Raw genomic sequence first — 14,631 nt, 5'->3', positions numbered from 1 at the left:
CACGTGTTCCAGTGTTTCTACGGAATCCAAACTGATCTTCCCCGAGGTTGGCTTCTACTAGTTTTTCCATTCGTCTGTAAAGAATTCGTGTTAGTATTTTGCAGCTGTGACTTATTAAGCTGATAGTTCGGTAATTTTCACATCTGTCAACACCTGCTTTCTTTGGGATTGGAATTATTATATTCTTCTTGAAGTCGGAGGGTATTTCACCTGTTTCATACACCTTGCTCACCAGATGGTACAGTTTTGTCAGAACTGGCTCTCCCAAGGCCGTCAGTAGTTCCAATGGAATATTGTCTACTCCGGGGGCCTTGTTTCGACTCAGGTCTTTCAGTGCTCTGTCAAACTCTTCACGCAGTATCATATCTCCCATTTCATCTTCATCTACATCCTCTTCCATTTCCATAATATTGTCCTCAAGTACTTCGCCCTTGTATAGACCCTCTATATACTCCTTCCACCTTTCTGCTTTCCCTTCTTTGCTTAGAACTGGGTTTCCATCTGAGCTCTTGATATTCATACAAGTCGTTCTCTTATCTCCAAAGGTCTCTTTAATTTTCCTGTAGGCGGTATCTATCTTACCCCTAGTGAGATAGGCCTCTACATCCTTACATCTGTCCTCTAGCCATCCCTGCTAAGCCATTTTGCACTTCCTGTCGATCTCATTTTTGAGACGTTTGTATTCCTTTTTGCCTGTTTCACTTACTGCATTTTTATATTTTCTCCTTTCATCAATTAAATTCAATATTTCTTCTGTTACCCAAGGATTTCTACTAGCCCTCGTCTTTTTACCTACCTGATCCTCTGCTGCCTTCACTACTTCATCCCTCAAAGCTACCCATTCTTCTTCTACTGTATTTATTTCCCCCATTCCTGTCAATTGCTCCCTTATGCTCTCCCTGAATCTCTGTACAACCTCTGGTTCTTTTAGTTTATCCAGGTCCCATCTCCTTAAATTCCCACCTTTTTGCAGTTTCTTCAGTTTTAATCTACAGGTCATAACCAATAGATTGTGGTCAGAGTCCACATCTGCCCCTGGAAATGTCTTACAATTTAAAACCTGGTTCCTAAATCTCTGTCTTACCATTATATAATCTATCTGATACCTTTTAGTATCTCCAGGGTTCTTCCATGTATACAACCTTCTTTCATGATCCTTAAACCAAGTGTTAGTTATGATTATGTTGTGCTCTGTGCAAAATTCTACCAGGCGGCTTCCTCTTTCATTTCTGTCCCCCAATCCATATTCACCTACTATGTTTCCTTCTCTCCCTTTTCCTACACTCGAATTCCAGTCACCCATGACTATTAAATTTTCGTCTCCCTTCACAATCTGAATAATTTCTTTTATTTCATCATACATTTCTTCAATTTCTTCGTCATCTGCAGAGCTAGTTGGCATATAAACTTGTACTACTGTAGTAGGTGTGGGCTTCGTATCTATCTTGGCCACAATAATGCGTTCACTATGCTGTTTGTAGTAGCTTACCCGCATTCCTATTTTCCTATTCATTATTAAACCTACTCCTGCATTACCCCTATTTGATTTTGTGTTTATAACCCTGTAGTCACCTGACCAGAAGTCTTGTTCCTCCTGCCACCGAACTTCACTAATTCCCACTATATCTAACTTCAACCTATCCATTTCCCTTTTTAAATTTTCTAACCTACCTGCCCGATTAAGGGATCTGACATTCCACGCTCCGATCCGTAGAACGCCAGTTTTCTTTCTCCTGATAACGACATCCTCTTGAGTAGTCCCCGCCCGGAGATCCGAATGGGGGACTATTTTACCTCCGGAATATTTTACCCAAGAGGACGCCATCATCATGTAATCATACAGTAAAGCTGCATGCCCTCGGGAAAAATTACGGCTGTAGTTTCCCCTTGCTTTCAGCCGTTCGCAGTACCAGCACAGCAAGGCCGTTTTGGTTATTGTTACAAGGCCAGATCAGTCAATCATCCAGACTGTTGCCCTTGCAGCTACTGAAAAGGCTGCTGCCCCTCTTCAGGAACCACACGTTTGTCTGGCCTCTCAACAGATACCCCTCCGTTGTGGTTGCACCTACGGCACGGCTATCTGTATCGCTGAGGCACGCAAGCCTCCCCACCTACGGCAAGGTCCATGGTTCATGGGGGGGGAGAGTGGAATGCATTCAGCAAATAACTGAAGAAGTAGGTTGCAATAGCTACTCTGAGTTGAAAAGGCTACCACAGGAAAGGAATTCGTGGCGGGGCGCATCAAATCGACCAGGAGAATGATGACTTAAAAAAAAAATGATAATAACTTCATGTACCCCCATTGCAAATATCACATATGGTATGGCCAGGCTATCATGAAATCCAGTCCTCATCGTACGTAACATTCGCAACGGGAATTCATAACTGTTAGCGTTTCACAAAACCATTACGATAAAACTGACGATCTGGAAGATGCTGTGACAGACGATTTCTTCTTCGTTAAACCAACAACGCTCTGAGAAATGTCGCACAGAAAATGGCGGCGCAGTATCCTTGAGAGTTATACTGTCTCCTCGATTTTACTAGTAACTACCCTCAGCAAATCCCACGACAGTTAATAAAGACAGGCTCTTATAAATCGGTCCGCACTCGGCTGAAGGTAGGAAGCTAGTAAGTCAGTGGGCAGGCTCCGCTCAGTGCAACGCGGACCAGTTAAACAAACTTGCAGCTTATTGCGTAGGCCTAGAATCTTGCGTAGACCGTGTGCTGCGTGCCCGACCGAGACGTCCAACCTTCCCTCCCCCCGTCCGGATGTACTGCAATGTCTTACAGAAAATTAGTAAAGTAGAGAGTCAAAGAATTGCACGGCTGGTCCCGGCGGAGGTACGAGACCTCCCTCGGGCATGGGTGTGTGTATGTTTGTCCTTAGGATAATTTAGCTTAAGTAGTATGTAAGCTTAGGGACTGATGACCTTAGCGGTTAAGGCCCATAAGATTAAAAAAAAAAAAAAGAATTGCAGTCGCCTCACCGTCAGTACCGTGGATCCGGCTTTTAACCTTCGCTGTTAACTTTACAACAGTTCAGTACCTCTTCAGATTAATTCCACATTCATTGTTCAGTTATCGTCTTTTTACAATAACGGATTACATCGTTTTTTACATCAAGGCATGAAACCTAACGCATGGTCCGTAATAACCCAACTGCTGTACATCACGTTCACATATGGGTTTCGGTCTGTTCAGTGCCATGAATGTGACAAGTTTTTCCTTTCTCGTATTAAAGTCCAATATTCTGTTAATTCGCAAATCTGATTTTAAAAACTGGGCGCGCACAGACTGATACTTTGGAGATGTAATGGTTCATATTTCAAGAAAACTGCTCTAAACACCTGTTGTTGCTGTTATTTATTTAGGTTTAGGGGTTTACGTCGGTTATTATAGGGGGTAACCCGACTTAGTGGCCACTCTGCGATCTGACTACTTGCAGTTTCCTTCGTAGAAATATTTCGTTAGAGAGTCCTATACTGGCAGCAGACTTCTTCCTTCGTTTTCATGATATGTTGTGCTGCAATCATGTTACGTCGGACTCAGTCACATTTCTAGGAATAAATATTGATTCTCAGTTGAAGTAGCACGAACACAGAAAGAGACTTACATATAGAATGTCATGAGTATATTATGCCCTTAGTCCTATCATTAGTGGGTAAAATCCAGAGTCTTGTAATTACATACTATTAATGTATACATTCAGTTCTTAAATATGGAATCCCTTACTACGGAATCAATGCACAAAAAATGAACATATTTTTCGGAATACACTAAAATACCGTAAGAATACTAACCAAAAATAGTACTCGAGCTCACTGTAAAGATCTGTTGAAACCATTGGGGATATTAACTGCATAATGTGAGTAATGGACTAGAATAAGGGATCAGTTGGTAGGACACGCTCTGAGGCATCAAGGGATCACCATTTTACTGTTGGAGTAAAGTGTGTGGGGTAAAAGTCGTAGAGGGAGACCAAGAGATGAATAGACTAAGCAGTTTCAGAAGGATGCAGGATGCAGTAGGTACTGGGAGATGAAGAAGCTTTCACAGGATAGAGTAGCATGGAAGCTGCATCAAACCATTCTCTGGACTGAAGTCCACTACAACGACCACATATTTCCTCGATTCTTTTGATAGGCTTACCTACCAGTATGAAGATCTCAGATCGATGCTGGTATGGTATTTGACATGATGAAACGTTTGCAGATGGTCATCTAAATTTCTAGTCTAGTTCTAAAACTAGGTGGAGGTTTCCACTAGCCTTTGCCACAGATAGTACTGGATTGTAATATGGTGACATTGTGGGCTTTCTAATTCTCCACTCAAGCATTTGTCATATTTCCTTTGTGACCACTGTTCTCCTGGACCATAGGATGGACAGCAAATATCATTGGAGGAAACTTCCATTTGATTTTGGTACATATTAATAATACAAGTTCACTTCTCATGTACATGTACATGTACATACATTAAAAGCAATTTTCTCAATTCTGTTTGTTGCAAGGAGTTAATGATTATAGACTTTATAATCCTATCCTCTATTTGATTTTCATTATTCTGAACCAGACTGCAGTGGCAAAATGTAGCCTACTATCGATGCATGCAGCTTTTACTTTAGCGACCTTTACCTTTAAATCTTGGCAGTGATTACTAAGTTTGTACTAACTCATCTGAAATATTTTTTTCTATCAATGTTATGAAAGAATTTACTTGAGGCAAAGTCGAAATAGTGTCATTCTACCATAAGAATTCTGTGTCAAAAATGAATTCTGCAGTCAGAACATTTACAATAAGGAATAGGCGTATGATTGCTCCATTACCTATTACAGCTTCAAATTGCCATTTTGTGTCCTGACACCACTTGCGCCAATATTCTTACAATTCTATTCAAGGTATGTTGGTTCCCTAGTGATCTCAAGAATCTTACTCAATAATTGTCTGATAAAACGTTCACCATAGCACCCATGTCCAGAACAATTCTAGTTGATACTTTCCCTAAGATAACACGTGGGGTAGCTTAAATAATTTCTTTGCTATGATTGCAGCATTTGGGGTGGTCAGTAGTTAATTTCCTCTGATTTCTGTGTCATTCTTGTATCATAATAGACTCACTGGATTACATACTTTGCCCCCATGTCATCCCATGGCCAACATTTAGCAGGGTAATGTGGCTCAATTTAATTTGGTATATTTGTTGTCGAGGGGCATGGCTCTTCTGTCGTCTAATTAATATTTACAAGGCGATTTTATGTTCTCCACATTACTTCAATAGCACGGTTTTGTAGCGACCTTCTTGCAAGTTAGTATTGCTTGCATTTAAGGGGTTGTGATTTTCATGGTGGGAATACCACTGATTTTCATTATCATAGCCTTGCCATAGGCCTAGTCCGACACAGTGGTAACCATTTTAGCATCTGTTACCATCTCTCTTTCTTTCATTATTTAGTAGACCTTGTTCAACATGCTAAGCATTTCGTAACAGAGGCATTGCTGACTGCATCACACGATTGGCACGATATTCTTTTTATCTATCACACAGTGAAGAGAAGTGAACTGAGCTCCTATGGTTATTGCTGTTATTGTCAATCCTGCTGATAGTGAATACTTGAAATTGTTCCTTTTCTAACAATCATTCACAAAATAAAATTTACTGTAATGGAGGTGTATGATTAGTATCACTGCTACATATTTCACTAGATGTTGTGGGACTAATATTTTCACTAATGATTCTAACAGCATAGACAGTGTGTCATATACTGTGTCTGTATGCATTACAAGTTGACAGCTCTTATTGTACACTACTGATCTGTGATGTAACACTATCACGCGACTTTGGTAAACCTTTACTTAGTGTAGTTTTAATTTGGTTCAATCTTCTTGAAGTGCCTCCCTGAGGTAACACCTCAGTAGTAGTCTGCTGAATAAAGTACGGCAGTTCTAGCTCTAATCTTTCATCTATATTTCCTTCCTTACTTGAAACCCCCCCCCCCCCCCCATGAACCATGGACCTTGCCGTTGGTGGGGAGGCTTGCGTGCCTCAGCAATACAGATAGCCGTACCGTAGGTGCAACCACAACGGAGGGGTATCTGTTGAGAGGCCAGACAAACGTGTGGTTCCTGAAGAGGGGCAGCAGCCTTTTCAGTAGTTGCAAGGGCAACAGTCTGGATGATTGACTGATGTGGCCTTGTAACAATAACCAAAACGGCCTTGCTGTGCTGGTACTGCGAACGGCTGAAAGCAAGGGGAAACTACAGCCGTAATTTTTCCCGAGGGCATGCAGCTTTACTGTATGATTACATGATGATGGCGTCCTCTTGGGTAAAATATTCCGGAGCTAAAATAGTCCCCCATTCGGATCTCCGGGCGGGGACTACTCAGGAGGATGTCGTTATCAGGAGAAAGAAAACTGGCGTTCTACGGATCGGAGCGTGGAATGTCAGATCCCTTAATCGGGCAGGTAGGTTAGAAAATTTAAAAAGGGAAATGGATAGGTTGAAGTTAGATATAGTGGGAATCAGTGAAGTTCGGTGGCAGGAGGAACAAGACTTCTGGTCAGGTGACTACAGGGTTATAAACACAAAATCAAATAGGGGTAATGCAGGAGTAGGTTTAATAATGAATAGGAAAATAGGAATGCGGGTAAGCTACTACAAACAGCATAGTGAACGCATTATTGTGGCCAAGATAGATACGAAGCCCACACCTACTACAGTAGTACAAGTTTATATGCCAACTAGCTCTGCAGATGACGAAGAAATTGAAGAAATGTATGATGAAATAAAAGAAATTATTCAGATAGTGAAGGGAGACGAAAATTTAATAGTCATGGGTGACTGGAATTCGAGTGTAGGAAAAGGGAGAGAAGGAAACATAGTAGGTGAATATGGATTGGGGGACAGAAATGAAAGAGGAAGCCGCCTGGTAGAATTTTGCACAGAGCACAACATAATCATAACTAACACTTGGTTTAAGAATCATGAAAGAAGGTTATATACATGCAAGAACCCTGGAGATACTAAAAGGTATCAGATAGATTATATAATGGTAAGACAGAGATTTAGGAACCAGGTAATAAATTGTAAGACATTTCCAGGGGCAGATGTGGACTCTGACCACAATCTATTGGTTATGACCTGTAGATTAAAATTGAAGAAACTGCAAAAAGGTGGGAATTTAAGGAGATGGGACCTGGATAAACTAAAAGAACTAGAGGTTGTACAGAGATTCAGGGAGAGCATAAGGGAGCAATTGACAGGAATGGGGGAAATAAATACAGTAGAAGAAGAATGGGTAGCTTTGAGGGATGAAGTAGTGAAGGCAGCAGAGGAACAAGTAGGTAAAAAGACGAGGGCTAGTAGAAATCCTTGGGTAACAGAAGAAATATTGAATTTAATTGATGAAAGGAGAAAATATAAAAATGCAGTAAACGAAGCAGGCAAAAAGGAATACAAACGTCTCAAAAATGAGATCGACAGGAAGTGCAAAATGGCTAAGCAGGGATGGCTAGAGGACAAATGTAAGGATGTAGAGGCCTATCTCACTAGGGGTAAGATAGATACCGCCTACAGGAAAATTAAAGAGACCTTTGGAGATAAGAGAACCACTTGTATGAATATCAAGAGCTCAGATGGAAACCCAGTTCTAAGCAAAGAAGGGAAAGCAGAAAGGTGGAAGGAGTATATAGAGGGTCTATACAAGGGCGATGTACTTGAGGACAATATTATGGAAATGGAAGAGGATGTAGATGAAGATGAAATGGGAGATATGATACTGCGTGAAGAGTTTGACAGAGCACTGAAAGACCTGAGTCGAAACAAGGCCCCCGGAGTAGACAATATTCCATTGGAACTACTGACGGCAGTGGGAGAGCCAGTCCTGACAAAACTCTACCATCTGGTGAGCAAGATGTATGAAACAGGCGAAATACCCTCAGACTTCAAGAAGAATATAATAATTCCAATCCCAAAGAAAGCAGGTGTTGACAGATGTGAAAATTACCGAACTATCAGCTTAATAAGTCACAGCTGCAAAATACTAACACGAATTCTTTACAGACGAATGGAAAAACTAGTAGAAGCCAACCTCGGGGAAGATCAGTTTGGATTCCGTAGAAACACTGGAACACGTGAGGCAATACTGACCTTACGACTTATCTTAGAAGAAAGATTAAGGAAAGGCAAACCTACGTTTCTAGTATTTGTAGACTTAGAGAAAGCTTTTGACAATGTTGACTGGAATACTCTCTTTCAAATTCTGAAGGTGGCAGGGGTAAAATACAGGGAGCGAAAGGCTATTTACAATTTGTACAGAAACCAGATGGCAGTTATAAGAGTCGAGGGACATGAAAGGGAAGCAGTGGTTGGGAAAGGAGTGAGACAGGGTTGTAGCCTCTCCCCGATGTTGTTCAATCTGTATATTGAGCAAGCAGTAAAGGAAACAAAAGAAAAATTCGGAGTAGGTATTAAAATTCATGGAGAAGAAATAAAAACTTTGAGGTTCGCCGATGACATTGCAATTCTGTCAGAGACAGCAAAGGACTTGGAGGAGCAGTTGAATGGAATGGACAGTGTCTTGAAAGGAGGATATAAGATGAACATCAACAAAAGCAAAACAAGGATAATGGAATGTAGTCTAATTAAGTCGGGTGATGCTGAGGGAATTAGATTGGGAAATGAGGCACTTAAAGTAGTAAAGGAGTTTTGCTATTTGGGGAGCAAAATAACTGATGATGGTCGAAGTAGAGAGGATATAAAATGTAGGCTGGCAATGGCAAGGAAAGCGTTTCTGAAGAAGAGGAATTTTTTAACATCCAGTATTGATTTAAGTGTCAGGAAGTCATTTCCGAAAGTATTCGTATGGAGTGTAGCCATGTATGGAAGTGAAACATGGACGATAAATAGTTTGGACAAGAAGAGAATAGAAGCTTTCGAAATGTGGTGCTACAGAAGAATGCTGAAGATTAGATGGGTAGATCACATAACTAATGAGGAAGTATTGAATAGGATTGGGGAGAAGAGAAGTTTGTGGCACAACTTGACCAGAAGAAGGGATCGGTTGGTAGGACATGTTCTGAGGCATCAAGGGATCACCAATTTAGTATTGGAGGGCAGCGTGGAGGGTAAAAATCGTAGAGGGAGACCAAGAGATGAATACACTAAGCAGATTCAGAAGGATGTAGGTTGCAGTAGGTACTGGGAGATGAAAAAGCTTGCACAGGATAGAGTAGCATGGAGAGCTGCATCAAACCAGTCTCAGGACTGAAGACCACAACAACAACAACAACAACAACTTGAAACCCCTCTAAATAATCCTCACAAAAACTCTTTTTATGCACCAAATTGTTCTCAGTGTATTGCTGCCTTGATCCGACTGGTTTGAATTTCTTAAATGTTTTAGTGTGAGAAGTAAAATGTTAACAAAACAATAGCTGGACGTCCGTCTATTGGGATAGTGTTATTAAGGAAGCGGTTGAAATCAAACTACCAAGCAAGCTTATAGACAGAGATGGTGGATTTTGTTTAAATGCAGCTTGGAATCCCGCTCTGTCTCTCATCGAAAAGCAGAGGGACAGAATTAGTGCTACCTCACCTGTTGATTAATAGTCACTATCGATATTTCTGATGTTGGTTGTGTGTTGACTCTGCGGTTACTTGTTCTGTGTGTAGTATCTTCCTTGTTTCTCCTCTATAAACCGAGGTATTAAATTCTCTTGCACATTACTTCCTCCTTCCAGTTGTGCCTTGAGAACGGCAGGGTGTGCTCCTGCCGAAATATCGGCGGTTGTCGACGACGTCACCCGGCAGCAAACCCGTAAGTTACCTGAACATTCAATTCGCCGGGAAAAGTTAAGGTCTCACAACATATAATGCATTTTTAAAGCCTTTAGTTACTATTTCATCGGTAATTATGACAGCAAAAAATATAAAACGTTCTCATCAGGAAGCCTAAAAGGGAGGGGAACAAGACTAAGTTGTACGTCGGTGTTGTATTTTAAAATAATACACGAAAGAAAATTCTATAGATATCTGAATAAGCGCAACAGATAAACCTTCTGCAGTACAACTAAGTCTCTGAAACTGAGCCATAGTGACTTCTTATAATGCTAACATGGAGTTAAGATATGAGCTATTCTATTGGGGGCAGACTTGGAGAACATGCTTGTCGCGTTTATAGCTCAACATCACGTCGGCACATGTTTCATGTGTGGACGAGCATTGCCCCGTTCACAAATGGCACCACGGTACCGTCACATGAGGGGTAACACATGAGGATGCAGGATGTCTATGATTTACCTTTGTGCTACCACAGTGACCTTATCACTACCAACAGTGACCTAAAGCCAGATGCGAATGTTCCCCACACCATGGCGCTAAGAGTAAAACCGCTGTGCCTATCCTAAAGGTGGGAAGAATGAGACCTCTTGTCAGGTGGCCGCCGCTCTTGCTGACGGTCGTCATCTGGGGTAGTGCAGTTCATCACCGTACACAGATAGACGCCAGTCACCAGCAGTTCATGATCCATGGTCATAACACCACCTCAAACGCAGCCGTCTGTGTTGTGGTGTTAACGACAGCCTACGCACTGGGCGACAAATTCCTAGTCCAACTACTCGTCTGTGATCTACGTTGCTGAATGACACAGAACGTTACTTGGAGTCCAATACTGTTCTCGGATGGCAGACGCAGATATGAAGCGGGTTCGCCGGCCGCGGTGGCCGAGCGGTTCTAGGCGCTTCAGTCCGGAACCGCGGGCCCACTACGGTCGCAGGTTCGAATCCTGCCTCGGGCATGGATGTGTGTGATGTCCTTAGGTTTAAGTAGTTCTAAGTCTAGGGGACTGATGACCACAGATGTTAAGTCCCATAGTGCTCAGAGCCATTTGAACCATTTTTTTGAAGCGCGTTACAATGTGCTTGATGTACAATACGGTTCTTGTGGTGGTCAGATGTGGTCGACCAGAACCTTGACAACGAGTATGCCCGCCCCCAAGTTCCTGTGCAGTTCAACATAGTTCACTGCCACGTACTAATGCCCTACAAACCTAGATATTGCACGATTCGGCCAGCCGACCACGTGGATACACGCAATGAGGCCCTTTCTAACTCCGTATGGTGACAGTTAAATTGTATCACACATGTACACGGTTTCTCCCTGTCCTGCACAGTGATCATTCAAGATCTGATGCTGTTCTCGTTCCTTACATGTCTTCCCATGTCTGGTAAAATCCCTCAACACGAACAACATGAATGCACTTTGCTGGCCATTCTACCTTAAGGGGGAACTAAAATTCTAATCTTTTATATTTGCATGAAGTATGCCTGTACAGTGATAATCCCGCCTGGGTAGCCGCGCGGTCTAACGCGCTGCTTCCCGAGTGGGAAGGCATGCTGGCCCCCCGGCACGAATCCGCCCAGTGGAATAGCGTCGAGGTCCGGTGTGCCGGCCAGCCTGTGGAAGGTTTTCCCTCTGCCTCGGCGAATGCGGGCTGGTTCCCCTTATTCCGCCTCAGTTACACTGTGTTGGAGATTGCTGTGCAAACACCGTTTCCACGTACGCGTATACCATAATTATTCTACGACAGAAAGATTTGGGGTTACACTCGTCAGGTACGAGACGTTCCCAGGGAGGTCCATTGGGGGCCGATCCGCACAATAACGCTGGGTTCGCTGTAGAGCGGTGGTGTGGTGGGTAGCCTGCTGTGGCCTGTTTTGGGGTTGTGAACCACTGAGGGCTACGGCGGAACGAAACCTCTCCGTCGTTTCTAGGTCACCGGTTTAATACATACATACTTACATACATATAGTGATATCCCATTATGTTTTCAAGATGATTCATCTTATTTGTCGGGCTTTGTAGAATCTGAATGCGAAATATGTTAGAGGTACGTAAAATAACATTTGCGATCTTGAACGTGTCCAAGCCTTTACTATCAAAACTCATTACGCCGTGGCCATTGATGTGAAGAGGAGCACTAGGAGAGAACATCAACTGATAATAAGGACTGGCGGAAAAGGAGCGTTGTGGTCCTCCTCAGTACCGTTTTGACCATACGTAACAGCTACGTACATTCCACTGTGTAATACAGGTGAAATTAAGCCAGCATTCTCAGCCCACATCAGAGTGTGGCCACTCAGTAATGGGAGAGTATGGCTTCCATACACAGTCCAGTCTGTGAACATCCTTCGAAAATCGTTTGAAGCTCAAACTGTACGCGCATTGTCATTTTACTGAAAAAGGAACAGGTAGCAGGGGAAGTTGCCTACCGAATTGGTTTACACCACATCGACGTCATCCGAGTATTTAAACGCTATAGTGAAATGGAAAACATTCAAAATCTGTTTGGTGTTGGTGACTCATTGTGAACAAGAACAGCTGATGGCCGAGTCTAATGATGGACTGCGGGTCGTAGGTAGCACGAGTGGAGCGCAAGGGAAGTTCATGCTGCATCTTAGAAGGCAAGTGGAAGGAATGGAAAACGGTTCTCTCCGCACGATCTATTTGGCCTCTAGCGTCTGTTACGAACTACAGCACTAACCCGCCAACACCGTGGCACGAAGTAGTTTAGCAAGGGTCCTGTAGAGTAGAACCGGAAAGTTTCCTTAACTACAGATTTCACTTACTCCTGATGATCGTCGTAGAAGAGCGTGGGGGGTGGCGAAGCATTGAGGCACATCTCACGCAGGCAGTCCTACGAGTTCGACAGAGAGGTGGACCAACCGTATTGTTCACTTATATCATAATAATTAATTCGTGGTAATTTTCGGTCTGAGCAGTATCGGAACGAAATACTCCAACCAACTCTCTAGCCCTCGAGTCAACATTTCGGCTATTGATTTGTCCCTGAAGATTATGCACAAGAAAACGGCATCCAACTTGTGCACACCCCCAGCAAGCAGAATTCAACCGATTTAATGATCTGTGGTATCCGATGACATGAACACAATTGATCGGTCTTTAGGGTCAGTTGTCGCAAGAATCACCCTGACACACTGCATGGCCGTAGGCCGCCGTCGAAGTTCTTGAGCAACAACATGTTGACCAACTTGTGGAGAGCATGCCAAGGAGGGGTCCAGAAATGATGTACAGGGTGGAGCATAATTTATTTCAGTGATGTGCACTTTCGAACAGATGTCATTTATTTTGGTTATTGTTTTGTTTTATGTGCCGTCATGAAGATTTTTTATTTCATTTCCTGCAACTCTGAGTCCCAGCACATTGACCTTCGCAGATACGCAGGTGATGCACAAATTATTTCTAACAGTATGTTTAATGGCGTGTTGGTACGTATGAAGAGGAAAAGGTACATCTTAATGGACAAAACGATCCTGTTGACGTTTCTTCCTTTTTTCCAAATTAAATTAGGGTTTTTTATGCCTCTCAATCCCCTTCATCTCCTTTCGCCCTCCCTCCATACCCCCCTCTCTGTCACTCATTACTTACACACATAAACACACACACACACACAAACACACACACACACACACACACACACAAACACACAAACACACAAACACATATGTTGTTAAGTTCTATCCTGACCGACACATCACAGAAGTTCTTACGGAAAAATTCAAAATTAGCACCACACAAAATAGAAGTAAAACGATGAAGTTGTGAACGACAGCCATGATATAGAGCCTGTCTATAAGCATGGAAAGGTAAGTGCTCGCTCAAATACAGTTAAGCGAAAAATTCGTGTGAAGTAAAAAGGTGAGATTTAAATGTTAGAATAGGTGTGGCGTATAGTGCACACAATAATAATAGAAAAAGAAATTGAGAAGGGAAGCGCAACTAGACGGAAAAGTGTCAGTAAAGTGATATACATAACCAGTAGTCACGAAAAAGTATTTAAAAATAAGGAAACATGTTAATGAATTCTTTGTAAGGACGACAAAAATATATAAAAAAGCCAACCTGTAAAGATAAACTTTCGTAAGCAATGTGACTGAAGACGAGCAGTCGAAGCAAACTAAAAAAATACGCTTGTAATAGTTTTTGGGCCTAAAATAGGAAGACAACTGTGAACTTTGTACGATAGTTTACAGAAATAAATTGATAACCACAGAAGATGACGCATAGGGGTCGAAATATGTATGGATAAACAAAAAAGAAATACGCTGTGTTTTGAAAAAGGCGAAGTTACAAGATCGAAAAGAAAGGTATTCTTAAAACCATATTGACATCGGACGCGAATTCGAACGTTAAGGTTCTATGTGATATGTTTCTGGTTTCAAAACGTGGGAAAGAAACGGTATGAAGTCCTTCCAAACGTCCAGAGCAATATAAAGTTTTTCAGTTATTCTGGTGGCGAGCAAGAAAGTAAACCAATTTATTCGAAGAACGCCACTCACGTCATATGCGGGTCTCGGAGAGAACAGCATGGAAGCCAGGACATGAAGAATAATCACGTGTATTAATAACAACACGAGATTATAGGCCCGCATTTTTGCAAAACAGCTTTGTTTCTTAATTATTATTATTATTGTTATTATTTGTTACAAATAAAGAACAAAAGTGTTTTGCATCAAGGCTGACCCAAAATCGGATATCGTTGTTTCCGTGCACACACGGACCAGTGGAAGGGTTCCAAGATTAAATGATTATTACGTGTATCGTTAAAGG

The 14,631-nt window shown here is 42.2% G+C and overlaps 1 protein-coding gene across 1 annotated transcript; it reads right to left on the bottom strand.

Moving 5' to 3' along the window:
* Positions 1-634: 634 nt before the first annotated feature.
* On the bottom strand, positions 635-1,645 carry LOC124712285 (craniofacial development protein 2-like). Its single transcript, XM_047242578.1, has one exon. It carries the CDS (start codon positions 1,643-1,645, stop codon positions 635-637), a length of 1,011 nt encoding a protein of 336 aa, XP_047098534.1.
* Positions 1,646-14,631: the final 12,986 nt, after the last annotated feature.

The sequence above is a fragment of the Schistocerca piceifrons genome, chromosome 8 (assembly GCF_021461385.2).
Source record: "Schistocerca piceifrons isolate TAMUIC-IGC-003096 chromosome 8, iqSchPice1.1, whole genome shotgun sequence".
Lineage (NCBI taxonomy): Eukaryota > Metazoa > Arthropoda > Insecta > Orthoptera > Acrididae > Schistocerca > Schistocerca piceifrons.
This window is presented reverse-complemented; position numbering and strand designations above follow the sequence as displayed.

Bases quoted from the DNA above. Each gene is read 5' to 3' on its own strand.
- LOC124712285 (XM_047242578.1), bottom strand. From the start codon at position 1,645: ATGGATAGGTTGAAGTTAGATATAGTGGGAATTAGTGAAGTTCGGTGG.